The sequence below is a fragment of the Mustela erminea genome, chromosome 5, assembly GCF_009829155.1.
Source record: "Mustela erminea isolate mMusErm1 chromosome 5, mMusErm1.Pri, whole genome shotgun sequence".
NCBI classification, from domain to species: Eukaryota; Metazoa; Chordata; class Mammalia; order Carnivora; family Mustelidae; genus Mustela; species Mustela erminea.
Window position 1 is genome coordinate 6,916,257 of NC_045618.1, and position 26,556 is coordinate 6,942,812.

At 57.2% G+C, this 26,556-nt stretch overlaps 1 protein-coding gene across 7 annotated transcripts in view; it reads left to right on the top strand.

Annotated features, from left to right (window-relative positions):
* Positions 1-17,542: 17,542 nt before the first annotated feature.
* The window catches only part of NTRK3 (neurotrophic receptor tyrosine kinase 3), a 382,186-nt gene continuing 373,172 nt past the window's right edge, over positions 17,543-26,556 (top strand). For 3 of the 7 annotated variants that reach the window (XM_032342082.1, XM_032342076.1, XM_032342077.1), the window contains exon 1: positions 17,543-18,527. In XM_032342082.1, coding sequence (XP_032197973.1) covers positions 18,280-18,527 — 248 coding nt within the window. In that variant the 5' untranslated portion in view covers positions 17,543-18,279. The remainder of the gene's footprint in view (positions 18,528-26,556) is intronic. The other 4 variants (XM_032342079.1, XM_032342078.1, XM_032342081.1 and 1 more) reach the window with 4 other exon arrangements.

Genomic DNA, 26,556 nt, shown 5'->3' on the forward strand with positions numbered 1-26,556 from the left:
TTACCCTTTGCAATAGCCCCGGGAGAATGGCATGGTCGTCTCTGTTTCTTAGAGAAGCCCGAGGCTCAGAGAGGTTCAAAGACTTGCCCAAAGTCAACAGCTAGTCTGTCTGATTCCAAAGCCCCTGCGTGTAGCGGAAGCCCCATACTCCTCCGCAAAGGCCGGGGAGGGGGGCAGGTACTGGCCCCCTCTTTGGAACCCCAGGACAGCGGGGGGCGGGGTGGAGCATGGACCTGCAGGGGTGTCAACAGCTGCTAGTGCCCAGGAAATCTTTCTTCAAAGCAGAAATCCCTGAGCCGTGATTCAAAACTGAAGGATGCTTAATTGCATGTTAATCTTACAAAGGAAACTTCAGACGTGATTCACTTAATATCAGCTCATGTTGAAACCCTCACCCCTGTTCCTTCTCCCTTGTTTCCTCCTACCCTGCCTTGCTCGCTCCCAGCTAAGAAGAGCCGGGGCCGGGTACCACCAAGGGTGCCTCCTGACTCCAACTGCCGGCCTGGGTGGAGCCGCAGGGGCGAGTGCAGGCCCGCTTGAGGTTGGCGGGCTGGGAGGAGCTGCCCAGCCCATCTGTGTATAAGAAGAGTGACATTGTCTAGAATGAGGGCACTTTTTGGCCCCTGGCCCGCGATGGTTGGAATGTGACTCCTCCCTGGGACCTCAGAAATCCCAGGAGAGTTCATCTTTCCTTCTCCAGCACCTCCTGTGTCCCCACTGCCTGGTTCTAGCCCTCATACTGTCCTGCTCGGCCCTCTGCCTCATTTCCCGGATGCTCCTGGGCACAGGTTGTCCCTGGGTCTGACTCTTCCCATTCGTCCCATGGCCTCTTATTTCCCTTCGGAGCGTCTGTGTTATCTTCCAAGGTTGCCTTCTGCCCTTGGGTGGGGAGATGGAGATCGAGGGGGTGAGCAGGGTGTGAAGAGGCGTCACAATCCAGCCATCTGAGTGACTCCAGGAGCCCTAGGGAGAGGAGGTGACCGTTCAGCCTTTGCTTTTCCCTCTGTGGCCAGTAGGTGGAGCTAGATGCTAGCCGAGGCCCAGCTGGGGGTTTGGCGATGCAAACCGCCTCCTTCCCATGCAGGACCATTCTGCTTGCTAAGCAGCCCTTCTGGGTGGGGTGCAGGGCACTGTCACCTGCGGGCTGATTCAGGACCCAGGAAAGGCTAGAAGAATATACTCGACCCCGTGGCCCTTATGGGCTGGTCTTCCCTGTAAGGAGCTGGGAGTGAGTTGGAGACGCCTCACCCTTTCCTCCCGAAGGAGATTAGCACAACTGGGGACAGGGCCTTGCTCAAATTATCACCTCCTCTAAGCAGGGGCAAGCCCTCTGTCTCCTGGGGGCTCCGAGCAAGCCGCTGGGGCACTCCACATGTGCTGAAAATGAGCTGTTTCTGCAGCTCCCTCCCAGGGTCGGCTGTCATCTCCCGCAGGTCAGTCTCTCATCACGTCCGTTTCTGCAGCGCCCACCTGGGGCCTGGCACCCAGCCCGTGCTCAGGGTACACCGGTGCATGGTGCTGGAGTGAACGCGTCTGCACAGGGACCGAATCGCCTTTCCCCTTGGAGAGCTTTAAAAACACCTCTGTCTAAGGGCTTTTAGGGATGGCCCTATGGATGACTGGATGAACATTCGTGGAAAGACGGCCTTGAAGCCCGGTCTGGCAGCCAATTCCTAGCTCAGCTTCGCACGTGTATGCTGAAGAGGCTTCACTTCCCTCCAGCTGATGGACGTTTACTGATGCCTCCAATGGGATGGGTCCGTCTCTCTAAGCAAAGAGCCCTCCCCGCATCCGCGAAGAGAGACGACACGCAGCCCAGGCACCGGGGCTCTTGGACTTCGGTCTTAGCTCCTGGGTGTGCTGGGCTGGGGGGAGATGCTGGACTTTGGGGCCGACCAGGAAATGGACGGGGGGTCCTGTCTTAGGGGACGGCTCCACTGGGCAGGGGCTGGGTTAGTGGGCTTAGTTCAAGTGACCAAACCACGGAGGGGAGAGATGTTATGTAGGCAGGGAAGCAATGAGGCAAACAGCTGAAGAGACCCGTTGGACCTTTGCTTCTCAAACAAGAGCTATTTGTCTCTAGCTTAGCCTCAAACTCTGCAGAACGGGCTGGTTTATTGAAGATTTGGACAAAGTAGGCCACACCAGCTCGTGACTGACATGAAGGTGGGGCGGGGGGGCGGTTTCTGGGATCCTGAAGATCAGGACAGACAAGAACGGAGGGTCACATCAACAAGGTGTGGTATCGTAAGGATAAAAGCAAAGTTCTACCCCCAAATCCAGCTGGCTGAAGGAGGCATGGCTTCAGAGTTGCCCACATGAAGACGTTCGTGCTTCTAACTGGTACGAGTCAGCAGTGGGCTGGGAGCGCCTTGTCAGTGCTGGTCCGTGCTGGGGGAGAACGTTCAGAGTAAGGCTCCAAGCTCTGGTCTGCTCTGGTTGACCACTCTTGGAATATTCCGTCAGTTCTAGGGAACTTTCTATGTGATTCTTTAAATACTAGCCAGTGTTGGAACCCTCACCCTCATTCCTTCTCCCTTCGTTACTTGCCAACTTTCTTACCCACCCCCGTGAAGACAAGCCAGAGTGGTCTTCCGAAAGACGGGATGCACTGAAACAGACACCAAGGGCAGCGGGAACAGGACACTCAAAACCAGCTCATGTGGGAAGCCACGGAAGGAGCTGGAGTTCTTCACTACGGGGAGAACAGGCCTGGGGAGCAGGAGGCTGAGGGTGAGCACGTCTGCCTGGGCCAAGATGACCCCCTGCGCAGACAGGACAAGTGGCCCCTCAGGACGGGGCAGCTCCCTGGAGGATGGTGAGCTCAGGGTGGGGTTGAGTTTGAAGCCCCCGCATTTCCTTCTGGGCCTCAGAGACTGAGAGCAAGTCTCTCCCTTTCCCTCTGCAACCCGGGGCTTCCTTGGGGGCCGCTTAGCCATAACCTGAAGCGGCAGGAAGGGTCCGTGGCCTCATAGCCCCGCCCCTCCTGCTGGCCCCAAGCTATTGGCTGTGCCCAGCGGATTGGCTGAGCCTGGAACTGCTCATTGCGCTGAATTCCCATGGGTCTCTGGGTGAGGGGGAGGGCCAGCAGCCGAGTTCACATGTTTTGGTGGGGGGGGATCTGAGAGGTAGGACAGCGCAGATAGGAAGGCTTCTGCTCTTCCCCTTCTGCTCCCTTCCCAGGGAGGAGCCGGGGTTCAAGTCCTACCTCTATGAACTTGGGCAAGTTGGGAGAGCACTCTGAGCGTCAGCATGGGTACTGGTGGGTGGAGGCAGGTACCCCTGCATGGGCCGTTCCTAGAAGCCTGCGCTCTCCCTCCCATAGTCTGTGTAGTGCGAAGCGCCTCCCCCACCCCTCTACCGAAGATGCTGGGTCTTGGCTTTACCACATCCACTTGGCTGGAGTTAGGGCGAGTGACTTTGCTGGTTGCCCGCATGGAGGGGTTTCTGGGACGAAGGGCTTTCAGTGCTAAAACCTGAGAAGAGCCCTGGGCAAAGCAGGACAGGTTGGTTCCCTGAGAGCTGGAGCCTGCACCCAGCCCTCTCTTCCCTGCCACATGGTCAGCCCTGCAGTCAGCTTTCAAGCAGGGACTTGCTGACCGACAGCTTGGGGCAGATGCTAAGGACTGATGCTCTGTCGCTGTGTTCACCACTGCTTGAAATCTCCCCAGAGCCCAGGAGTTGAGGGCGGCATCCCATGCTGTCTGGCTCTGCCCTCCTCTTTCTCATTTGGCAACCATTTATTTTTCCTTGGAATGTCTAATGAATCTTGAAATGAACTTGGCTTTGCCCCTCTGTTCATCCCACATCGGGAACAGGGACCTCGGACTGTCTGCGGCTCAGGAGGGGAGAGGCAGGGGCGGGAGGGGCTACACACAGAGGCCGGGCTGGCAGGGCCATCAGCAAACACTGGGGCCACGTGGCCTAGGTGCCTGGGTTTGGTTCTCGCAAAGCCCCATTCTTCTGGGATGGGCAGTGTTGACGTTGGGCTTAGTGCATGACTTTCCTTGGAGCGAGGAAATCGTTGTGGTCGCTGGTTCAGTTCTCAGATATTTTGACTTCCTTTCAAGTTGTCCCGGAGGCCCTGCGGGAATGTGAGACCAGTTTCCCAAGGATCAAGGGCTCTCCCATCACTGAGGCTCCGTGGACAGAAGCGTACTTTCCGGCATCACACAGAGCCGGGCAGCCGACTTGGCCCCACCTGCCTCGAGCTTAACACTCTGTCCGAAGACTCCACTCCTCAGTTTGCAGGTTTTGTCCGGGGGACTCCGAGAAAGATTCTGCTGGGACAGGAGGTGGGGGAAAGGAAAGAAGGGAGCGTTATCTTCTGGCCGAATTTTCTAATGGAGTTCAGTGTGTGTTAGACCAGCACAGGGGCTGGGCTCTGTGCAAATGCCTTAGCTCTGGTTTCAAGGCACCTGGAGTCCAGGGAAGGAGGCGGAAATACTCACGGCCACCTCTGAGCCGGGGGAGGCTCCGATCGATGCTGTGATCGACGCTAGTCTGCACACTCCGCACCTACAAGGGCAGAGAGGTTAGTAGGAGAACTTGGGGAGGCTGGTTAAGGAGGTAGGATGTCCGGGGCTTTCGAAGCCAGCTGGGATTTGGACAGGCAGAGGCTGTGTGGCTCCAGGAGCAAAAGGGCAGAGATGGGTAAGGGTTGGACAAGGTGCGGTGTGAGTGACCTGGAGACCAGATGTGGGGGACTGGGGCAGTCTGATGGCCCAGGGAGCCTGGAAGGGAACTTGGGCCAGATCCTGGGAAGTGCTGGATGCTGGGCGGGCAGTGGGGATCTACAGAAGGGTTTAAAGCAGGAGATCACAGGAGCGAGCCAGAAAATCAGCCCTCTTTTGACAAAATGTCAGCCCCCTGTACCTTCCACCCCTGCTGTCTTTTCCTTTTCATTCTTTAATGAGGAGCTGGACCAGCCTTTCCCACAGCTTTGTCCTTGCTCCCTCCCGGTGCCTGGAGGAGAGAGGTCTTGGCTTTCCGCCCTAGCACACTCCCAGGCCGGAGCAGCCGAGGCTGAGGTGGCGGCCAGGGCTGTTCTCTAGTCTGTCCCGCACAGAACCCGTTTCTCCAGAGCCATGGAGCAGGAAGTTCAACCTGGCACCTCCCATCGGGCGCAGACAGGTCTCCTGAGCCGCACCTCCGCAGCATCTCTCTGCTCCCCTTTCTTCCCAGGGCTTTTCCCTCAGCCTCACTCTCCTTCGGAGTGCTTCTTCCTCGTCCTGCCTCCAGAGCCCCGTCCACCTCTCCCTCCTTCCGCTGGATCCCACTGCTCTCTAGTGGCCTAGCAGGTGGCCTCTCAGGTCAGCTAGACGCAAGTGTCCTCACTGCGTAACTTCCGGCCTCTGCGTATGTAGCTTTTCACCCACAAAGATGAATCGAGAGGCTCCCCTGGAGGTCAGGAGGGCTCTGCCTTCTTCCTTTTCTCCCTTCCTTTCCCTCCCTGCCCAGGTTGGCTCTTTGCCCTTCCGGGAGGCGGGCTGCTTTGGCTGGGGAGCCAGCGGGGGCCTCCACGTGGCACGGGGCTCCTTGCTGGGCTTCTCGGAACACGCTAGTTGCCTTTTAAATTACCTCCCTGTCTCCCTTACAGGATAACAAGGGCATAAATCAGGAGCTGTCAGCGTTCATTTCCATCCTTGGGCGGACAGTGTCCTGTCCTAGCAAGGCTCCAGGCCTATCTGTGGAGGACCAGCTCCCTGGGGCAGGGGGGATGGCCGGCTGGGGTCCGAACTGCATGAGGAAGAGCCAGGCTGCGCTGTGGTCCCCGTAAGTGTCCGTCCCCCGGCCCACATCAGTCCTGGGTTGGAAACCATAAGCTATCGGACAGATGGGGACTAGAGGCTTCTCCCCAGAGTGTCGAGCAGCCAGGTTGACACTTAGGCTTGCCAGGGGCTGTCTCTGCCAGAAATAAAAGAGGGAGGGCCTTCTACCAGGAGCCTTAGGGAAAGAAACCCCAACAACTGCACCTGTTCCTTTTCTTCTCCTTCTAGGGGCTGGGAGAGGACCAAAAGCAGGGCTAGCTCCGCTAGAGCCAGCAAAGGTAACTTCCCTCGGGGCTGGTCCCGGAACTTCAGGGTTTGGCCGGAGAGCCCCCACCTCACCCAGGCAGGCGCCAGCGGTCATGGGCGTCCCAGTCGGGAGGAGTTTCTGCCATGCCCAGTTTCACCTGCCCATTTCACAGAGAAGGGGAAGGAGACCGGGGTGGACCCAGACTTGGTTACAGGGTCTTATTCCTGAAGCAGGTGGCAAAGGATCTCGAGTGTGCAGAACTGGAGCCCGCCAGACCTGAATGCAAACAAGTGAAAGCTGGCTCTCCCCGATTGACAGGAGCCTCTCCCTCAAAAGGTCCTGCTGTGTGCTTATGTCATGGGGACAGTCGGCTCCTTTCCTTGGCTGGGCTGGCAGAACGTGAGCTGCGTGAGACCAGAGACCAAGTCTGGCTTCTCTACAATCTTGCCCAGCCCCCTGCTGGCCCTAGGGACAGTCTCTGGGATGCTCCTGGGTTTTCATTTTCATTCTCACTAGATCCGTTAGGGATGCTGGGAGTGAGGGGATAGTCCTATCCTGCCACACTTCAGCCCAGTCAGCTGGAGAGAAACAGGAGGCCTTTCTGTCCACTGGCCCCCAGCACGGAGTCAGCAAATTGGTCATCCTTAGGAAAGGTCAGCGGAATCAGCCCCCCTGCAAGAAACGTGCTTGGTATTTTTAGAAGCTTTTCAAGCCTGCAGAGCCTGACCTCAGCAGGAGGCTCTCAGAGCCTCTGCCCATACAACCCCAGCCCAGGCTGGTGCAGCTCCAGCCCAGCCCAGTTCCAGCCCAGCCCCAGCCCAGACTGGCCCTGCCCAGTCCCAGCTCAGCCCGGCCCTAGCTCAGCCCCAGACTAACCCTGCCCCAGCTCAGTCCAGCCCTAGCTCAGCCCAGTCCCAGGCCAGCCCCAGCCCAGTCCAGCGCAGCCCCACTGCTATAATCACCCAGGAAGCCCAGGGGGGTAAGTCAGGGCTCTTTAGACTGTATAATATAAGCTTGAAATCCCGTCCACGTCACCGCCCCAAATCTACCATGTGACCTCGAGAAAGTCACATTATAACCATCTGTATAATGGAGAGGTCATCATATTTATTTGCAAATCCATTTTGGAAAAGAGACAGGATGAATAAGAATCCAATAAACAGCAGAAAGTGCTGTACTCCACTGAATTCTGGGAGATTATTGTAAGGCCCGAGTGAGTTTGTGTCGGAAAATTTTGTGTTCCTTGGAGAAAGATGTTTGGAGAGATGATGTCATAAAAATCTGTCATAAAATGCTGTTGTGCTAAAAAGGTAGCTTTACGTTTGGAGAGAGAGGCGTGGGTTCCCGGGGAGGGGGGGTGGTGATGGTAGGGGGGGTGGGCAGCGGGGGTTTGGGGCATGAGGTCCTGGGATCTCCAGCCAGAATCTGGATGGGTTGTTTGTGCCTCGAAGAAAATATACTTCTAATGAAAGCCTCTGGCTCTGCTCCTGAGTAGCCATGTGGCCCCGGGGACAGGACGGTCATCTTGGGCCCAATTTTTCTACCTATAAAACGGCAAGGATGGGGGATAAGGGTTTGGACAGTATGCGTGCTTCTTAAAGTGGTAGGTTTCCATGGAAGTTGTTATGTCAAAACCCCAGGGGGCTTTGAGGGCAGGGGACAAACATATGGCAGGCATCTTTCAGGAGCGTGCACCCTATGTCACGCAGACACCTTCAAACACTGGTTTGCACTGGAATGTACACGGGCAGATTGTGCCAGAGGAGGACACGCACACATGCACTTTAGAAATATAACCTGAGACTTCAGAGGACTTTTATGCCTGCTTCAGCTTTTCCACCACCTCCTCCGCCCCAGAGGACGGGGTTCCTTCCCCTCTGTGCTTGGGGTTCCAGTTGGAGCCGTCTGAGGAATGCGGGCCTGGGGGCTCTCCTGGGTTTATTGGAGTGTTAGCAGGCGATGATTGTCCAGTGCTCTGTGTTATTGTTGTTATTTATTTTGGGGGGCATGTGTGAGGGTAGGTGGGACTCGTGATAAGTGGACTTTATGGAAAGGCATTGAAAGCTTCTTCCTTCTTTCTGAAGTCCCAGAACTGGAAAGTTCCTGTGGACTGGGAAGTTGAAGGGCAAGTGAACTTGCTCCCTTGGCCAGCAGGGGGCGAAGGGAGAGAAAAGTGGGAGTCAGGAAGTGGGTTGGTATTTAAAATGTTCTATTCCGTAATCTTCGTTATCAGAGGTAACAGATTACAGGCGTGGCTTCCAACTCAATCTGGCACAAGGCAATGAAGATGGCCCCCCAACCTTCCCTCCTTATTAAGGAGCTGCACCTGCTCCCCACTCCGCCCCCGCAGATTCGGAGTGCATGCTCACCTGCCACTCCCCCACGCTCCCCCACGCTCACCTGCACAGCCCAGCCCCACGCTCCTGCCCGCCCCTCCAAGCCCCATCTCTCTGTCACTGCCACAGCCCTCCCAGGCTCTGAGCACACACTTGTTCACCTCGTGTAAGATCAAAAATAAATTCTCTCTGGAACCTGTTCAAAGGCTAATGTGCATCCTCTCTTAATTATTGATTTGTTTATTACAGAGGCTTGGGTAGGACATTCAATGCAGCCGCTGTGCCAAGGGCCTACCTCTAGAACTCCTACCCTTCACCGGGAGAAGGGTAGGCAGCTTGCTTTGGGCAGGGGACAGTTGGCTATTCAGTTGGCTGTATGCACGGGACAGGTTGTAGACTCATCGTGCTCCCCAACAAAGCCCGGACTAACCCAGTGGTCACAACGGAGTCTTCCCTCTCTCCTTCGCTTCCCTATTCCAAGCAGAACCCCCTGGCAGAGGGCTGCTGGGATGCAGGAGGGCGGGGTTGTCCTCCTCCCCTGGGGAGGTGACAGCGTCCGCTCTCCTTCCTGCCTCACTATGGGGCACTTTCACCCGGAAGTGGTTCTGTGCAGTGGGTGCGGTGGTTGGCCTTGAACACCCGCCTTGTACCGCATACAGCGGGGTGACCTTGGACAAGTGATCTGACCTCTCTCGTTGTTTGGTCTTCTGTGAAGAGAGCACATTTGTGAGGGCTCAGGGAAATCGTCCCCGTAAGGAGCGTAGAAACACGATCAGCAAGAAGTCAACACAAGGGGCTTGCAAAGTTTATCATTCCCATTGTCGTCGTCATCATCCTGCTCGTCTTTATCCCTGGGACCCTAGGATCCTAGAGACGGCCTGCTGTGGGCCTTACAGTATGTGGGTGCCGCCTGGAAGGCCCCTGCTCCCTGTAAGCACTGTGGGGACCCCGAGTGCCCGGCACGGCCATTAACTCTGCAAGAAAGGGGACAGATCCTGCAGACGTCTTGCCCAGCCCTGGGTGGGGGGAGCACAGAGCTTGTCGCTGGGAGCACAGCCCCCAGGGGACACTGGGTGAGGGTCACAGCCATCGATCCACAAGGGCATCCATCCAAGAGGGGGCTCCCTCTCTTGGAGTCCTGAGGATAGCTCTAGAATCTGACATGAGGAAGTGGGCATCCGAGTGTCTTTCCTTTGGAGGGTCATTTGGCTTCTACCAGTTGGAGGAAGCCATAGTCTGTCTCCAGGCTAGGTCTCTGGGACCCCCCTCCCCACACCACACCATCACCCCAGAGCTCTGGGGGTCTGGCTTGGGCTCTGGCCAGGGCTCAACAGGGCTAGTTTGTACCTCCCCCCCACCTTCATTCCCTGTCCCCCTCCATTCCAGAACTCCCTGGGCTGGGCTTTTGTTCCCTCGGTTCCCAGGCAGTGCAGCTGGTGCTGTGGGCTGGGGAGGGGGTGGAGGACGGCAGAAAGCCTGTGGGAAGGAGCTGTCTCTTCATTCCAAAGGCGAGCATGGCTCCTCATGGCCCCTCCCCCTGACATAATGCTTCCCCCAAGTCCCACACTGGTGTCTCAGCAAATAAGACATTTTTTTTTTTTTGTGGTTTTCCACTTGCTCTTGATACCTACTTAAATGTGTGTGTGTGTGTGTGTGTGTGTGTGTGTGTGTGTGTGTGTGTGTGTGTTTCCCAGTGATCCTTAGCGTCAGAGGGAACCGGAGCCGATTTGGTCATTTCTTGCTTTGGTCCCAGGTATGTTGACAGTCTCTTCCTCTCTGAGCCTGAGGACTTTGGGGCATCACCTCACTAGCCTTCTGAGCTCCTGGAGATCTGTGTTGCTTTAAGAAATAGAAACCAGGATGGTTTCCAGCAAGCAGGGAGGGCAGCATTTGTGAGTACCCTAATGTGGGGGCTGAGCCATCTGGTAAAGGGTGGGGCCCCTGAGGAAGAATATGGAGAAAAGGAAGGACAGGATACAGCTACTATAGGCCAACCCCCCGCCCCCGTCAGGTGCACCGTGCACATTTTATAATCGCAGTTCCAAAACTACATCGCAAGGGAAATATCTACGAGAAATATCCCAGAGCACGTTTTTTCAGGTGGGGAGGATGAGGTTCAGCAAGGTGACAGGATGTGCCCAGGTGTCCAGCCAGTAGGGTGCTGGAGCTGAGATCCGAACCCAAATTGCCTGAAACTAATACTCAGGCTTCCACTGCCTCTCCGAAGAAAGAATGTCATGAGAGGTGTGGACAGAAGCTGTTGCCTTGGCATTGCCTTCACTCTGAGATCGTCTGGTGGTTGATAATGGCAGGCAGGTAACGCGTGAACTGCTGATGGAATGTGCAAAGGTCCTGGTGTCCACTGCCTGGTTAGCAGGAGCCAGTGGCTGTCATCTGTGCTATGTTCACCATCCACAAAATGATTTTTACATATAACGTCTTCTTTGGCCCTTGGGATTACTGGTCCCCCATGTGGCACAGGAGGAAGTGGAGGATCAGAGAAGTCAAGTAGCATGCCCAAGGTGACCCAGCCCCACAGGTTGTTGACCCTCAATGAACAAAATAGTTCAGAGCTGAATTGGAAAGCCAGCATTTGAGCCACGGCGGTTAAGAGTGTGATACAGGTTGTTTTGCTGAGAAGCAGGAGGAAAAAAGAGCACTGCGGAAGGCAGGCAAGGTGGAGCAGGAGCCGGGCAGCTGAACAGGTGGCTGGGTTGGCTGAGAAGGACGACAGGATGTAGTCAGGGCCCCAGGAGGTGAGGAGCGGGGTTGCCTTTCTATAGGAGAGAGGCCACAGTGATGGGGCTGTTGGGCCCCAGCTCGGTGTAAAGAGCCCATGAGAGCCCCGGTGGTCTGGCATGGCCTTGGAAAGTGCTGCTCCTGAACTTCTCCTGACTTTGGAGCTGAAATTAGGAGCTACTGATCTTTCTGTTCTCAAAGCCCCTTGATAATTGCCCTGCCAAGGGCAAGCTTATAGAGGCAAGTGTGACTCTGGGGTGCGGAGGAGGTAATCGGCTCAGGGCACCCCACTTCTGCCCCAGACTTCTCTTAGGGACACACATGGGGTTTCAGGCAGCAAAAGGGTACATTAAATCACCTCTAAAATGTGTGATATCCAATCTTGTGTTGACACAGAGCTGGGCCCTGGGGACAACGGAGAGAACAGCAGGGGTAGAGGTCCTGGCCCTCTTAAGTGCTTTATGGACTGATGCTGAATGCTTATTTGCCATGTGTTGAATAGTTTCAAAGTGCAGGGGTTTGCTCAATATATATATATATATATATATACACACACACACACACATATATACATATATGTATATATATATATGGCATCTGTTATGTTTTCAGTATTGTTAAAGGGGCTGGCAAATTAGTACGTAAAATGAACAAGGTCTTTGTCCTCAGGAAACTTACATTTTAAAAGCTGGCTAACAGGAAGAACATCCCTTTGGGAATCAGAAAGTCACCTAGATGGCTCTGCCCCACCTCATCAATTTCATTTCCCTCTGGCTGCCCCTGGTCTGGAAACAGGTGAATGGCGGGGTATGGTACAGAGTATTGTGGGAAGCCCACCGGGGAAGGGGCAGGAGGGAGGTGTCTATGCTGAAGGGTGAGTGTGAGGGTGCTGTCTTCCCAGGCTACCCATGCTCAAAGACTCTACTGGTGTCTTCTGGGGGCTCGCTCCTCTGGCTCCCCAGAAGCCCGGTGGTGATTCCTACCACCTAGATTTCATTCTTTGACTCCAGCTGTGTGTCCTCGACCCTGTTCTCTGCAGAAGCTGCAGTGGACCAGGCCGGGAACCCAAGGTGAGGCAGGACCAGGGACAGAATGGTGCTGAATTCCACCCTGGCCTGTGGTGGTGAGTCAGCAGGGCTTACCCGCTGGGCAGACAAAAGCTAGCTGCCCCCAGCCCCCAAGGGAGCAACAAGCTGGCAAAGGAACCAGGGAGAGCCCATGGGGTTGCTTCTCAGTGCCCAGAGTCTTGGTCCCCAGGCACCCAGGCAAACAAGCTTCCCTGGCTGCTGGCGACTCTGGGGTCTTGAAGTGCAGCTGAGAACATCTGTGGGTGAGCCCCAGCATCTTGGCCCCACACAGTAATTTGCTGGGGGGGGGGGGTGCTGCTTCCTGTGTGTGGGAGGTGACTTTTAGGGTGACGGTATGTTGCTGGTCACTGGCTGTTGCTGGATAACTGGTCCTGGTGCTTCCCAGTGAAGCCAGAAAGCCTTCTGGGTACCTCAAAAGCAGAATAACGGAGCTAACACACACACCCAGTGCTTAGTGAGCGTCAGGCACTGTTTGAGTGCCTCACTGTGTTATGTCACAGCCGCCCGGTGAGTTAGACCGTTGAACCCCTGTTTTGCAGATGGGGAAACTGAGGCACAGAGCATTGAGTGCCTGGCCTGCGTTCAAATGCTATTGGGTGGTGAATTCATCTCCATGGGTCTATTAGATGAAACCATATTTAGTCCTCTTAGAGTTGTCTGCTTTCCTCTACCTGAGGTCTCAGCACCTGCAGCCTGCATGATTTGGAGACATACTTTACAAGGGCCACTGACAATCCATTACGAGTGACCAGAGTGGGGGAAGGAGTGAGAAAATGGAGGATACTGTGCTCTGGGAAGAGATGAGAGATGGTCAGCCTTCTGACTGGCTTGTAGAAAAGAGATTAGCCTTTTCCATGGGGTTCTAGGTAGTAGCACTAGTACCAAGGATGGATGCTTCAGGGAGATTGGTTTCCTTATTTCCAGCGGAAGGCTATCCAAGGAGTAAAGCTGTTTGCAAACAGATCCGAAGCCTTGGGTGGTGTGAGCCTCCTGTCCCTGGAGGTGTTCAAGCAGGGATAGACGGGGCATGTGGGTATGACATGGAGGGGATTTGTGCATCAAAGGGGGTTGTGGGTCTTTGGGCTTGAGAGCCTTTTCCAGCCCAGAGAGTCTGTGAATCTATCATCCAGGATAAGGCATCACTGGTGAGGAACCCCAGGTCCCCTCCGGATACTCCCACCAGGGCAGCACAGGAGAATCTAGGTATCCCTCCGAAAATCGGTAACGGACAGGAGTGAGAGGCAAGGGGCTCTGTCCTCCCTGGCAGGTAGCTCCTACCTCCTGGCAGGTGCATGCCCAAGATCTTGGGACTTAAGTCAGGATCCTGAGCTGGAACTTCCTGCCCTTAGATTTTGCTGCTTCCTTTGACACCTTGGCCTTGATTGTGCCTCTTCATAGGTGGGCTTTCCCTCTCCATGTATGGTCACAACTTCCTCCTTGGCTCCTGGTCTCCTGGATACCCATTCCCAGCCTGCAGCCATGCCTTTCCCTGCTCACATCTTGAGTTCGGGCCACCCCGGAAACAGGCTTCTCTCTCTTACACAAGTCAAGTCTGCCAGCTCTGGTAGCTCTTTGCAACAGCAGGTTCTTTGGGGGCACAGTTTTCCCTCTGTCTCCTCTCCACTCCCTGGGTCACCTTCCTGTCCACGCTTCCTTCCCAGCTCAGAGTTGGGGCCGGAGGTCTCACTTCTGCTCAGACTAGAATGTTGGGCTGAACAACTCCTGGATTTAGGCTGGCACCATAGCAGTAGACCCTGTTGGGTGCATCCCAAGTGCCTGGGGTCTGGCCTGCTCCTATAACATGGCCAGTAACGTGGCCCCTCCTTAAGAGTGTGGGTTCATTGGAAAAGCCGATGTGGCTGGGTTAGAAAGACAGACCTATGAGCAGCACTCCCGCAGAGGTCTGAAGAGGGGGCAGGCGCTGGGGGGATGGCTCCTGGTCTGCTGCTTATGCTCGTATTTTCCCGAGTCCCCACTCCCTTCCTCCTAGATGGCGAGGAATTCTGGCTTTGGGGATACCTTCTAACCCAGCAGTCAAGGAGACGTCTCAGGTGCTCACATAGCTGCGGTATGTCTTCGGGATAGGACGTGTTCCGTGTCTCTGGGTTGCAGGAAAGGTGGAACCACTGTGCTCTGGGAGGCAGCCTCTGCTCCGGCCTGTCTGGGGGGTGGGGCACCGCATCCAAATCTTGGGTTTCCTCCTTCTCTAGACCCTTGGTACCAGAAGGCAGCTGCCCAGCTATAAAGAGTGTCTAAAGCTTTCCTTTCTGCTCGAAACACTTTGCCCACTCCTATCTCTGATGAGCAGGGGCTACATGGCTAAGTTTCTTCATTTCTAAAGCTGTAGCTGGCAGCAAGACATGGAAGGGATTAACCGTGCTGGGTGGATGCTGGCTGGTCCTGGTCTCTCTAAGACCCCGTGATGGCTGCAGACTGGGAATCATTATGTGTCAGGCATTAATCCTTGTCAATCGGGACATTCCTACCGAGGACACAGGACGCCCCAAATGCCCTGGACCCCTATTGACCAAGAGGAGGGTGTCTACAGTGGACACTTTCTCCTGCTTCCTCTACCAAATCTGGCCTATCTCTGGGGTTAAGAAGTACTGAAGCAAGAGTGCAATTTTCTGGGTAGGGTGAGCCCCTTGTTGAGCTTCTAGGGAAACTTTGCAAATCTGTTTTTAACAAGGTGCCTGCACAGACATACCCGCTCTTCACCCCACCCCCTCCCCCGACTGAATAATATTCTGAGAATCCCCCCACCGGCCCCCCTTCTCTTCTAAGTCTCTCCAACCCAGGTGCATCTAGAATGGGAGAATGTTCAAGCTAGAAGGGACTTCGGGAGTCATCTTAGTCCTTCTCAAACTGCTGTGTGCTTATGAATCACCCAGGGAGCTTGTTAAAACAGATATTCTGGTTTAGTACGTCTGGGGAGGGGCATGGGATGCTTCGGGCAAACAAGCCTCCAGGTGACATGGGTGCCGGTGGTCAGAGGGCCTCACTTTGGAGAGTGAGGACCAGCCTCGTCATCCCACAGACATGAGAGCTGAGGCCCAGAGGCTTACGTGATTTGCCTACGGTCAGAACTAGAACTCTGTTCTCTCCACTCCTAATCTAGGATCTGCTTTGAAAAGGACCTCCTTCCTTTAGAGCTGCCTCTTCCCGCCCAGAGTCCCAGCATAAACGTAACATCCCCGTTTTAATCCCGTTTTACTGTTGGGATGACAGTCTTCTTGTCCCATCAGGCCCCCCTTGCTTCACCGTGTGCATTTTTATAATCTCCAAAGGGATTTTTAAAGATTTTTTTTTTTTTTTAATTGTTCTGACTTACGGACACCTCCCCTTCTCGGCTGGAAATGTTAAAAACCATGTCTCTCTCTCCCCGCACAAGTGGGCTGGGCATCATTTGGATACAACTATTTTAGTCCCAGGCTGGAGAACTGCTGGGCCCAATCCATTTGGCATTCCCTACTTTTTGGAATCTGCCCCTGGAGTGGTCTGAGAAAGGTTCTCTACATGTCTCTGCTGCCACTGCCACCTCCTTCAAGAGGCCAACCTTGGCCTCTGCCTCAGTCTCCCAGCCTCTCAAATAGGCGTTTTTTGGGTCACTCTCAGAGGGGCACTTTAAGGACAGGGGGGCGTCCAGTGGACCAAGGGTATCTGGGTTGTCCTGGGGCCCAAAGGAACTGCTTTGCCCGACTAGAGAGGTCTCCACTCTCTGTCCCCTCCTGCTGGTGGGAGGGCAAAATGCCAGTCTGGCTACCAGGCCATAATGGCAACAGGGGGGTAAAAGTCCCCCTGGAGGCCCAGGGAAGGCAGAGAACATAAGGGGAAGTGGGGAAAACTGCCTTTTATAGTCATGTTCCTCTGTTTCTCCCTTCTTTTTTTCTTCCAAGTTTACTCAGCGACAGTGCCACTCGAAGGCGCCTGGTCTGTCTGTGGTTACGCCTGGGGTGGGCGGGTGGCCTCCGCATACCCCTTCCCCCATCTTGCCTGCAAGTTGCATGACCTGCTCGGAATCCATAGGGGGGCGGGGGAGAAGCCTTTCAGATGCTGGATGCAGTTGAATTCGGCGCATTTGCTTCCTAGCCTGCCCTCATCCACGATCGGGGAGGAGAGCCCTGCTTTCTTCTGCGTGTGAATGCCGTAGTGTGTCTGCCTGCTCCGACTTCCCTAACCCTTTCTTTTCCTTTCCGACAGCGAATGCTCTGGTTTTCTCAGCAAACAGCTCACACTTGGCATTTTGACGTTTTATTAAAAAAAAAAAAAAAAAAAAACAAAAGCCAAAACCCAAACCTTACCAAAGCAAAAAGCGGGGACCCTTCTCTTCTCCCGACGGGATCTGAGCTCGCGTCGAAGGCTGCACCTGCTTTACGCCCCTACCAGGAAGGGGTGCTTGTGTGGGAGGGAGGGAGGTTCTGCGCCCCCGAATCCGGAGAAAGCAGCCCGCCCGCCCCCTCACCGGGCAGCCAGAGCAGCGCACCCGAGAGCCGAGCCCAAGAAGCCGGTCTCTGACGGTGCTGGCCTGCTTGCCAAAAAATGCCCCTTGCATCTCAATTTCCCGGCCGTTTCTCTCTTGCACGCGCCGCTCGCCACCTCGGCTCCCCAGCGCAGCCCTTTGGGCGCTGATTCTGTCCTTCCCCGCTCCCTGCCTGCCCGAGGCTGGACGCAAAGCCCACCGCCAAGAAGGCGCAGGGGGTGTGGGGGCACCAACCCGGGCGTGCCCCGCAGTCCCCTCCCGGCCGAGCCCAGCTCCCGGACTCTCGGTTACGGAAATGAGTGTCATTTAGACGGAGTGCCGCGCGTCCGCGGCTCCCGTCCCCAGCTCCGGGAGCCTCTCTGCGGTTTCCGTGCGCTCCCGCAGCCCCCGCCGCCGTCTTCGAGCCTGTGCCCCCCACCCAGGCTCGGGAGCACTCCCCGGTCACCTCGGCCGCGTCCATTTCACTTCCTCTCGCGGTCCGGATTGCAGCAAAACACCGGGCAGCGCGAGGGCCAAAAAGTGGAAAGGAGAGCGCCTTTCGGTGTCGCGCAGCCAGCTCGCCAACTCCCCCTCCCCAGCCCAGACCCTCTCAATCCCAACTGCAACTTTTTCCCTTCCGTCTCGGTTTCCCCTTGGCTGCGGCGAGCGGGCGCCGGGCCGCGAGGCGTGGAGCGGGCGGGCGGCCGCGCGGCTGCGGGTGGCGGTGCGGGCTAGAGCCGCGAGCCGGCGAGTGGGTGGGTGGGTGGGGAGGGAGGAGGGGAGAGGACGGGCGGGGAGGGAGTGGGGTGTGGGGAAGGGGAGGGGGAGAGGGAGGGAGGGGGGAGATTCCGCTCTCCTGCCGCTCCCAGCCGGGGCGGGGGGCGGGGGGAGGAGGCCGCGAGGAGGGAGGGGAGGAGGGAGGGGAGGAGGGAGGGGGAGAGAGGGAGGGAGCCGAGGAAGACGCTCCGATAACCCGTGCGTTTCGTAAGGCTCCGAGCACTTGTACATTTCTGCAGGCGCGCGGCGAGCCATTCGCGGCGGCTGCTGCAGCTCCGACTGCATCTTCCTCCTCCTCCTTCCCCCGGGCTCCGGGTGTGTGTATGTGTGAGTGAGTGAGTGTGTGTGTGTGCGTGAGTGTGTGTGTGTGCTTTGCAGGTGTGTCCGTTTTAATTCTGCCCAGTAGGTGGGACTTGGTGACTTTAGCACCATATTTTCCTTTTCCCTTTTTTTTTTTCTTTTTCTTTTTTGCCTCCCCACCGTCTGTTGCAACCCTGCAAAGTCTCGGAGTCGGAGAGCGCGGCTCGCTTCCCGAGCCTCCGGACCCGGCGAGCCGGCGAGCGCCGAGCCGGCCACCATGCCAGGCAAACCGCGCCACTAGGCGCTCCCCGCGGCTCCCACCCGGCGGCGGCGGCGGCGGCGGCGGCGGCGGCAGCGGCGGCGGCGGCGGCGGCGGCCGCGATGGTTTCAGACGCTGAAGGATTTTGCATCTGATCGCACGGCGTTTCAAAGGCAGAGGCCCCCCCTCCCCCTTCCCCCCTCCCTCGCCGTCTTTGTTTCCTTCCCCCCCAGCTCTCCCCACTCCCCCCACCCCACCCCCCTCTCCTCTCCTCCTCCTCTTTTTTAGAAGCCGCGATCGGAGATGGATGTCTCTCTTTGCCCAGCCAAGTGTAGTTTCTGGCGGATTTTCTTGCTGGGAAGCGTCTGGCTGGACTATGTGGGCTCCGTGCTGGCTTGCCCTGCAAATTGTGTCTGCAGCAAGACTGAGATCAATTGCCGGCGGCCGGACGATGGGAACCTCTTCCCCCTCCTGGAGGGGCAGGATTCAGGGAACAGCAATGGGAACGCCAGCATCAACATCACGGACATCTCAAGGAATATCACTTCCATGTAAGTCGGGCGGCCGCTCCCCAGCCCGCCTCCCCTCTCGCTCCGCGGCTCGCTCTCGCCCGCCCGCGGCCGGGAGCCGGCCCTCCGCCCGCCCGCCCCGGCTCGCCGCCGCCCGCCGCCCGCCGGGCGCGCGTCAGGCTCGCCGTGGCTCGGGAGATGCTCTCGGGCCGCGTAGTCCAGGTGATCCGGCCCTAGCAGGCGGGGGCCGGCGCCGCGTGGGTGCCTCTCCCCGCGGGGGACCCCCGCCGGCCCGGGGCGTGCGCGGCCCAGCTCCCGCCCCCGCCCCCACCCGCCGGGGCTCGTCGCGAGGGTGCGAGTCGGGTTTTTGCCCCCCACTAAATAGCAACAGTTTGGCCACGCTCAAGTGGAATAAAGTAGACGAGGTTCGATCCCCGGCGGCGGCGGCGGCGGCAGTGACAGCGGCGGCGCTGGGCCGGGAGGGAAGGTGACAGGGATTGCTGGAGATCCAGCCGAGATCGTTAACTATTTCCTTTTGGAAACAGCGAAACACGCTGACAAGTAAACAAGTTGGGAGCTGGCTGCTCGCTGGGAGACTTTGGACATGTCGAGGCCGTCATGGACGCCTACCTCTTCCCTTTCTCTCTCGCCCGCCCTCTCCAACCCCATTTTGGGCATTTCCGAGACACCCCCCGCCTTTCCTACCCTCATCTGCATCTGGGCGCCTACAGATCCCGTCCTTGTGAGCTCTGATAACTGCGCCGGTAATTCCGAGTCAGGATGGAGAAGGGAGCTGAGGGGGCTTGCGGGGTTTGGGGATGAGGCTTAGATGGTCTTGCAGATCCGTCTTTTTCTTTTTCTTCTTCTTTATTTTTTTGGACAATCCAACTCTGACTGCCGTTTGCTGGGTTCTGCCCCGTCTGAGTGAGACCTGTGGTGGCCTGCATTCTCTCCCTCCCCTTGGCTAGGGATGGGGGATAGAACCGAGGCACACGGGAAAGAAGAGCTCAGCCAGGATCCGGGGAGGCTGCCCATCTTTCCTTCCACTGACCTCAGGGCCGGGTGACCCGCCCCCCAACGCCCCCCCCCCCATTCTGTCAGCCAGAGAAGGGTGTGGACCCTGCCGGGGTTGTTCAGGGGATAGCTCTTTTGTCCCCCTGCTAGGGTCCACACCCCTTGGGAACCCTCAAAATGGGTAGGATGCCGAGAGAGAGGGGTTTGCCCTGAAGTCCCGGCTGGGGTCTGAAGGAGGCATCTGGGCAGACACAAGCCCTTTCGAAGCTGCCATTGGCGCTGTCTCCCAGGCAGCAGCCCTCCCTCTCCCTCAGAATGGGGCAGCCAGGCTGGGAGGAATTGCAGTTCTGCTCTCGAAAGCCCGCCAGCCCTGTTGGCTTCGTGGAGAGAGCGCTAGCATCCTTGCAGCTAACAGTTGGAGGAAGTGTACAGCCCCGGAGATGTCTCTGACTCCTGGCCCTGGAGACCAGCTTGACCCATATCTGGGCTCTGCCATTCACCTCCTCACCACCTGCAGCCGGTGGGCCTGGGATGAACAGAGGAACAGCTGAGGGGGCAGCCAGAGGTTGGCAGGGGTAGACTGGCCGGACCCAAGCCTGCCTCTCTGGGCCCTGCAGGCCACAGCATTCCAGCGCCCCTGAGGATGGCCTGGGGGAGGGTCTGGAGTGTTATCGGCAGGGAAACTCTAGCTTGGGAGTGCATTTGGCTGTGTGTGTGTGTTGGGGGGGTGAGTTGGGGGACGGGGAGGGGAGAGAGCTTAACAGTGGGTCCAGGGGCTCCGGAGCTGGATCTGGGGATATCCAGGGGGACTGGGTTGGGGGGGGTGCTAAAGGTTTGAGAACAGATCCCTGGTGTGGGTCTCTGGGAGCTGGTGAGCCTCATTCTGGCCGTTCTCTGCTCCCAGGATGCGTGCATCTGTGGGAAGCCAGTGGGAGGCAGGGATGGCCACAATCACGTAGGCTCTTTGTAGCCAGGCAGCGGTCACTCCTCTGAAGATGATGCTTGGGGAAGCAGTTTGAAGGGGGGAGTTGGGCTGCTCTTCCCAGGCCTAGGGTCCAAGATGGAGGTGTTGAAAGGTGGGTGACCGGAGGGATGGTGTGGTCTCTTGTCCCCTTTGCCTTTGGAGGACCCCAGTGGGACAAATGGGAGAATGGTGAGCAGGGACTGGATTGGGAGACTGTGTGTTTCGGGTCACAGGCTCTTTGGCAAGCAGTCAGGACTCCTTTCCTTACGTCCACCCCGACACCTAAGAGCTGGGGAACTGGATTCCCACAGGAGCTGCGTGGATTGGCAGGTGGGGGAGGAGGGTCAGAGGTCATGGGTCTGATGACCTTTCCTCACCCCGTCTTCTCCCCAGTGCCCTCTTAGATCTTTGGCTGGTATTGACAGAGCTTCGGGAAGGGTCCACTCTTTGGCCGGAGGCAGAGGACTGTGGAGGGAGGGAAATCAGGCTCGTTGTGGGAAGTAGCTGTCACCCATTCCTCTGTCACTCGAGGGATTGGAGGCTCAGGGTGGCAGAATAACTTCTGCCAAGGCACACAGCTCCAGTGGTGAGCCAGGTTTAGGTCTCAGGCTATCCAACACCAAGGCCCGGGCCTCCGCTCTGCGGGATGCCTGTGGAAACAGGCGGGGAGGAGGACCTGGAGGGCAGGCAGGAGGAGGAGGGCGAGGGAGGAGGCCTGACCTCAGCACGACCTGGGAAGGGGGCTTGAGCTGCAACCCAGACTTTGCAGGAGGAAAGTGTGTTCCTCAGACTTCTGATGCTATCAGAGAGAGGGAGTTTGGGGGTCCTCCAGCCTTCCATCAGCCTGAAGCTCTTGCTGGTGTGTGCCTAAGGGTACAGCTTGGGCTGACTCTTGCGATGGAGCTGGGATGATGCTGTGTTTCCATCAGGCCTCTCTCCGGGAACCTGGAGGGGGTGTCCTTGGGGACTGGCCTCCAAAGACACACCCTCTTGTCTGTGGAGCTCTAGGGCCCTGACACCCCTCCCTGGGTGCTTAACTGATCATGCCTGACTTTGAAGATGGACAAGAGAGTCCCTGTTATCTTTCTCTCAGAGTCGTGTGTGGAGCGCCTCTTGGGTCCCCATCGGAGGCTGGCTGAGGGCGCCCGTGATCGGAGAGGGGGCTGCCCCACCAGCCACAGGAGGGAATCAGCTGCAAGGCATCAGTGCAGAAATGTGGGTCTCAACCCCTCCCCTCCCAAAGGGCTCTGCTTCTGGGCCTCTTTCTGTTCAGGAAGCCAGCTCCTCGGCCATGGGAGCTCCTGGCCCACAGTAACCTCAACCTAGAAGGGGCCGCGCATTGCCGCGCCCAGCCAGGCTCTGTCGTCACAAAGGCAGAGGGTGGAGGCTGGGAGTTGGATCCTCTGTCTAGGTCAAGCCTTCCTGATGCTAGGTCACAATGGTGCGTCTTTGACCATCAGAAGATCAAGGGAGAGGAGATGGCTCATGGGACCCAATGTTCCTGGAGTTGGCTACCCAGATACCCTTTGAGCTCTTGGCTGGGACTCTGAGCCTCCAGCGGAGTCTCTGTGGGAGCCCCCACAGGATCCCTGGTGTTTGCAACTCTCTGGTCCCTTTATGTTCCCATCTTCCCTGCAGGCCCTTGCCTCTGCTGGGTGAAGGATCATTTTGGGTTCTGGCTGCTGTATCAGTTCCTTGATTCTCAGCCTTTCTAAGGATCAAGGGGAGGCCAGCCTTGACAATTACCCATGGGACCTGGGATGCAGGCAACGGTGTGAGCCAGGCCCCAGGGGAGCTCAGCCAGGCACAGAGCCTAGGTCTGAGAGAGGTGGTCTGAGCTGGGACTCCTTTGTGGTAAGATTTGGAAGGGAGACTGGTTGCAGCTCTGGGGAATGAGGTACTTCCGGGATGGAAGCTGGGACCCCGGGGCTCCAGAGGCCCTGGGATTTTGCCTGGAGGCCAGGCCCTCCTTGGCTCCAGAGTCCTCAGCCCCCACAAGCCCAGGTCAGTCTTGCTAGGCACACGCTGGGGCCCAGGGCATCATCTCTGCAGCTCCAGGGTAGCTGGAGCTATGGCAGCTTTGGGTAAAAGCAGCGCAGCCTGGCCCTTGCTTTGGGAGTGCTGGGGTGCCGGTCCCTGGAAGGCTGGTCCTGGAGTCTGGGAGGTGGTGCAGGGTCCTGTAACAGGCCGACCAGCCTCCTGCCTGGCTGTCGTGAAGAAGGGCGGTTCTCATGCCCGCTCCCTTGGGATGCTGTCCTTGCCCTGCCCGTCCCTGCTTGCTGCCTCCTCTTCTCTGACTGTAAGGGTCCTTAGCCCAGCTGGCTCTTGGGTGGGGGTGGGGGTGTGGGTGGGCTGTGACCTTCCCTCAGAATGATCTTTGCCAGGATTGTGGCATCTCCGCTGCCACTGGACCCCATCCAGTGGCCTATCCTGGGATCACAGACACTGGCTCTGGCCTCATTTGGAGGCCTCCCATTGACTGCAGGGAGCGTAGGAAGAGAGAAAGGGATGACACACATGGGTCCCTCCCCTGGCTCTGCCCCTAACCCGTTGTGAGCTGTAGGAGGGGTCTGTAGCCTTTTTGAGCTTGTAAATTCAACTATGAATTGAGTCCCTTTAAGCTTGGACTGATGCCACCCCAGGGTGCAGGGAGCACCCCATGGAGTCTCTGTGAGGTCCCTTCTAAGGGCACCAGCTTTAGGATTGGTGCTGACTCTTGCGATGCCACCAGGAAGAGGACTGGGTGCTCCCTCTCGGCCAGTGGCCACTGGCCGGTTTTCCCTTCGTTCCTTCCCTTCCCACCTCTACTCAACTCTGGGTCACCTAGAAAGTGCCACACAGTTTGGAATCAACGGCCCAGACCAAATGTCACACTTAGGGATGCCCCTCACAGCCTGGACATCTAGCTTCATGTGGCTCTCTGTTCTCTACCCTGCACTGAAGGCAGGGAGGAGACGGCCCTCTGCAAAGCTTCCATGTGTTGCTCTAGCAGGGACATCCACTGAATGGGAGCAGAACATGCTAGAACTTCCATTTCAAGTTGTTGTCTAGAAGAGGGACTACTTAGCGTACGGCTGGAAGATACACCAGCGTAACTTAATAAACAGAGGAGTGTTCAGGGGTTGCAAGATAACATTTTTATTGATCATCATAAAGGCTTGATGCTCTCTTGTGATTGGAAGGGCCCGAGTTTGGGAGGGAGATAGATGGATGGTAGGAGAGGTGACCCTGAAGACTGGCTCCCCCTCTTGGATCTGTTCCAGGGAGTAGGGGTTGATCGATGCAGGGGGGAGTAGGGGAAAGGAGAGAAGGAACCAGGCGGAGTAGTGGAGGGACACTCAGCCCGGGACCAGGATTCCTAAGGCCCCCTAGTCCCTGAGGGCTTTTTGTTTCTGTCTAGCAAACTCTTTACCTCCTGAACACCCCAGCATTTCTTTCATGCCTCCCAGGTTACAGACATTGGGTATGTTTTTGCCCCAACTGCTGAAGTGATAGGCAGGGATGATTTGTCCCATGTTACCGATGAACAAAATAAAGAAAAAGGTTGAGTTGTGTGTCTCCCAAAGGGAAAGCTCTAGAAGAGCCTTGTGTCTCCTTCCGAGCCGCTCCTCTCATGGCTCTCGTGGGTCTGTGGACTCTTCTCTCTGGCTGTGGTCCTGTGGCTAGATACTCCATGGCGTCATTTTCATCCGGAAAGTTCTCTTTCTCCCAGGGGCAGCATTATGGGATGGTTCATCTGGGAGGAGCTGGAGGACGGCTGAGAGTCCTGGCAGTTGGGTCTAAGCACGGCCTGAGTGGAGGCCTCGCTTGACCCCCGCAGAGCTGGTGGTGGCTGAGGCATCTAGTCAAGTCACCTATCTATCATCCGTCCCCAGAGCCCAGCTGCCTCCGCCTGGGGAAACACACTCCAGGGGACCAGCCGTGTGGGCTGCTGCTCTTCGGTGGGTCGGCTATCCAGGGATGCGGACTCCTGTGAAGCCCGGTGCCCAGTGGAGCCCTGGGAAGTCCCATAAGAGTCCTCCATTTTCTGCCCTCACCCCGGGGGCAGGGCTCACCAGAACTCAGGGCTGGGAGGGACTGCCGCAGGTGTCCCCTCCCTCACCCTCTGCGCCTGGGGCCCATGAGAGGCCCAGATCAGGGCAGCGACTCTCCGGGGCCCTGAGCCTTGCTGGAAGGCCTCTCCTCCTAGGTAGCGGGACAGGCGCCGCGCTCTTCGGCTCTGCCCTGGCGCCTGTCCTGGGCGTTCTGTCAAAGCCGGAGCCTTGCCTACAGCTGTGTCTCCCTCTGGGGAGATGTTTCCAAATCTGGGGTCCCCAGAGGCAGCAAGTATGCGAGGCTGGCCGCCCCTGGGCTCCGTGCAGACGGCAGCCCACGCCAATTAGAGGTTCGCTTGCAGCGAGGATTTCTGCTCTGCTCTGTTTACCGGCAGGCAGGGGAGGCTGTGGGCTCAGCGGGCTTGGGGCTTGGGAGCCCAGCCTTCCTCTCCAGCCTCACCTCTGCCTTCCAGGCTACCCCACCCCCCCAATCTGCTTTGTTCCATCAACAGGGTCCCCGGTCTGGGTGGTGGGAATCAGACAGGATTCCTTCCGCGGAACCCTCAAGTGCAGAGAGGACCGTCGTGACTGGGTTTCCCCAGCAGATCCTCTGGGCCTGGGCTCTCCCTAGCTTCAGACAAACCCCTTACCTCCTCTGGGCCTCAGTTTCCTCATCTACGAGATGGGCATAATAATAACTACCTGTTAACAGTGCTCTGAGGGTCGGTGTCCTGTATCAGGCCCAGTAAAGAGAAAACTGTCCGTGTAGGATCGCTAAGGACAGCTAGCTTTTAGTGAGCACCTCCTATGTTCTAGACAACCGTTCCAAGCACTTGAGAGGTCCTACTTTGTTATGGCCTCACACTAACCCTATCAGAGAAGTGCTGTTCTTTCATTCATTCATTAACGTGAATCCTGTTGTACAGAAGGGGCGTGAGTCCAGATACAGAATGTGACTTGCTGAATTCCACGCAGAGTGATCTGATGTTTAATGTTAAGCTGTATAGCCTGGATTCTTTTGCTCTTTCCTTAGGCGTGCAAATATATACTGGTAGACACACACGTGCACATGGTCATTCCTGAAGACGCGGCCATCATAATCCATTAATTAAAGAAAAGGGTAGACGTGAAGGTCTAGAAGGGTCCTTCATGTTGTAACATCCCAGCTCTCTGGGTGCACATTGCCCTAGCGGGGGTCGGAGGGGAAGGCGGACAAGATGGTGGGTGTGGTGCTGGCCTCATAGTCTGGCCCGCCTGGTCCCAGACAGGCCTCTCACAGTCAGGGAGGGGCTCCCCTCCTGACCTCGGCCTCCCCCGAGGCCCTGTCTCGGCCAAGCCCTCTTCCCAGGCTTCCTTGACCACCCCGTAGTGTCTCGGCCTTTGATCAGGCCAGCTCGCTGCCCCAGGAGACCAGGCGCCTGTTGAGGCTGGCGGGGATTCAGGAAGCTGGCGGCTGGGTCCCTGCCAGCGCCACGTTGGGCTGAGGTGTGGTCGGCAGGACTGTGTCCCTAACTGCCCATGACCCTTGAGAGCTTGGATCAGAGAGGGGAGGGCTGGGTGGCTTCTCCCAGGGACAGCTTTGGGATTTCAAGGTGGCTGGTGGGTGCAGAACAGCAGGGAGGCATCTGGAGGACCCAGGAGGAGAGCTAGAGGCTGGTGTTTAGAGAATCTTCCCTGACTTCTAATTCTTCCTCGTCTCTTGCCTCCTCCTCAGACGAGGAGGCTTTCCTCTCCTCCACCCTTCCTTTGGCCTCAGCTCTGTCCCATTGCTCATGGGAGCTCCGTCAGCCTCTCCACAGGGATGAGCTGTGAGCATGGCGGTCGGCCACAGCTGTCCCCATGGGGAGAGCCGGAGTAGCCACCCGTGGCTGGGATGGTGAGGCAAGCATTTGTGGAAACATCCCGTTTTTCGCTGCTGCTTGACTGGCTGGCTGAGCTCACCACATCACAGGACCTCTGTGGCCTCAGTTTTCCCTTCTGGGAGTTGGGTCACCTCTGGGAGTTGGCGCCTGCCTCCCTCCCCGGGGTCCCTGTCCAATCAGCGTGGTGACATGGTTGA